Below are 1,089 nucleotides of genomic sequence, written 5' to 3'. Positions count from 1 at the left end.
AAACTGTAGATGAAATTATCGAAGTGGGCAGCGAGAAAGAACAAGCCTTAACCATCTACAATTTCACTCTTAAAATCCAAGTCAACTATGTCACAGAAAATACTTGCTGGTCCCTCTATGCAACCTAAGTTTATACCATTTACAATTCTGGAATTAAAATATCACAATGATCTTAGTGTACTCTGCTCTTCTTTCTTTGAAACGCTTTAGCTGATGTTTACTTCTCACTAATCATGGAACAAGAAAATGGCACTCGAGTGACTGGTTTCATTCTCCTGGGATTTGCTGGCCAACACGAGTTTTGGCATATCCTCTTCATAGCATTTCTAATAATCTATATGGTCACCCTCGCTGGAAACATTGGAATGATCCTACTCATCAAGATTGATTCTTGCCTGCACACTCCTATGTACTTTTTCCTCCAGCATTTGGCTTTTGTTGATCTTTGTTATGCCTCTGCCATCACTCCCAAGATGCTGCAGAACTTCGTGAGCACAGAAAAATCCATCTCATTCATAGGATGTTTTGCACAATTTCTAGTCTTTGGTACTTTTGGAACCAGTGACGCCTACATCCTGGCTGCCATGGCAGTGGACCGTTACATGGCCATCTGTAACCCACTGCACTATCCAATAGTCATGTCCTGGAAATTCTGCATTCAGCTGTTAGTTGGTGCATACTTCATGGGTTTCCTAAATAGCTCTGTGAACGCAAGTTTTACTTTCTCATTGACCTTTTGCAAATCCAAGGCAATTAATCACTTTTTCTGTGACGAACCCCCAATTCTGGCCCTTTCATGCTCCAACATCGACATCAACGTCCTCCTATTGACAGTCTTTGTGGGATTTAATGTGATGTCCACGGTGTTGGTTGTCTTCTTCTCCTACATATACATCCTGGCCGCCATTCTGAAGATATCTTCTACTGCAGGAAGGAGAAAAGCCTTCTCCACCTGTGCTTCTCACCTGACAGCTGTCATCATTTTCTATGGGACACTTTCTTATATGTACTTACATCATGGTACCAGTGGGTCTCAAGAGCAAGAAAAGGCAGCATCTGTGTTTTATGGCATTATGATTCCTACCTGAA

At 41.7% G+C, this 1,089-nt stretch overlaps 1 protein-coding gene across 1 annotated transcript; it reads left to right on the top strand.

The window, feature by feature from the left end:
- The first annotated feature begins 233 nt into the window (after window positions 1-233).
- LOC143645950 (olfactory receptor 5AK3-like) lies at window positions 234-1,089 on the top strand. The gene has a single exon (XM_077115042.1). The coding sequence runs from the start codon at window positions 234-236 to the stop codon at window positions 1,086-1,088; it is 855 nt and encodes a 284-aa protein (XP_076971157.1). The 3' UTR covers window position 1,089.

This window comes from Tamandua tetradactyla, chromosome 9 (assembly GCF_023851605.1).
Source record: "Tamandua tetradactyla isolate mTamTet1 chromosome 9, mTamTet1.pri, whole genome shotgun sequence".
In the NCBI taxonomy this organism is placed as follows: domain Eukaryota; kingdom Metazoa; phylum Chordata; class Mammalia; order Pilosa; family Myrmecophagidae; genus Tamandua; species Tamandua tetradactyla.
This window is presented reverse-complemented; position numbering and strand designations above follow the sequence as displayed.

What these genes read in the sequence shown, in the direction of transcription:
- LOC143645950 (XM_077115042.1), top strand. Translation starts at nt 234, where the DNA reads ATGGAACAAGAAAATGGCACTCGAGTGACTGGTTTCATTCTCCTGGGA.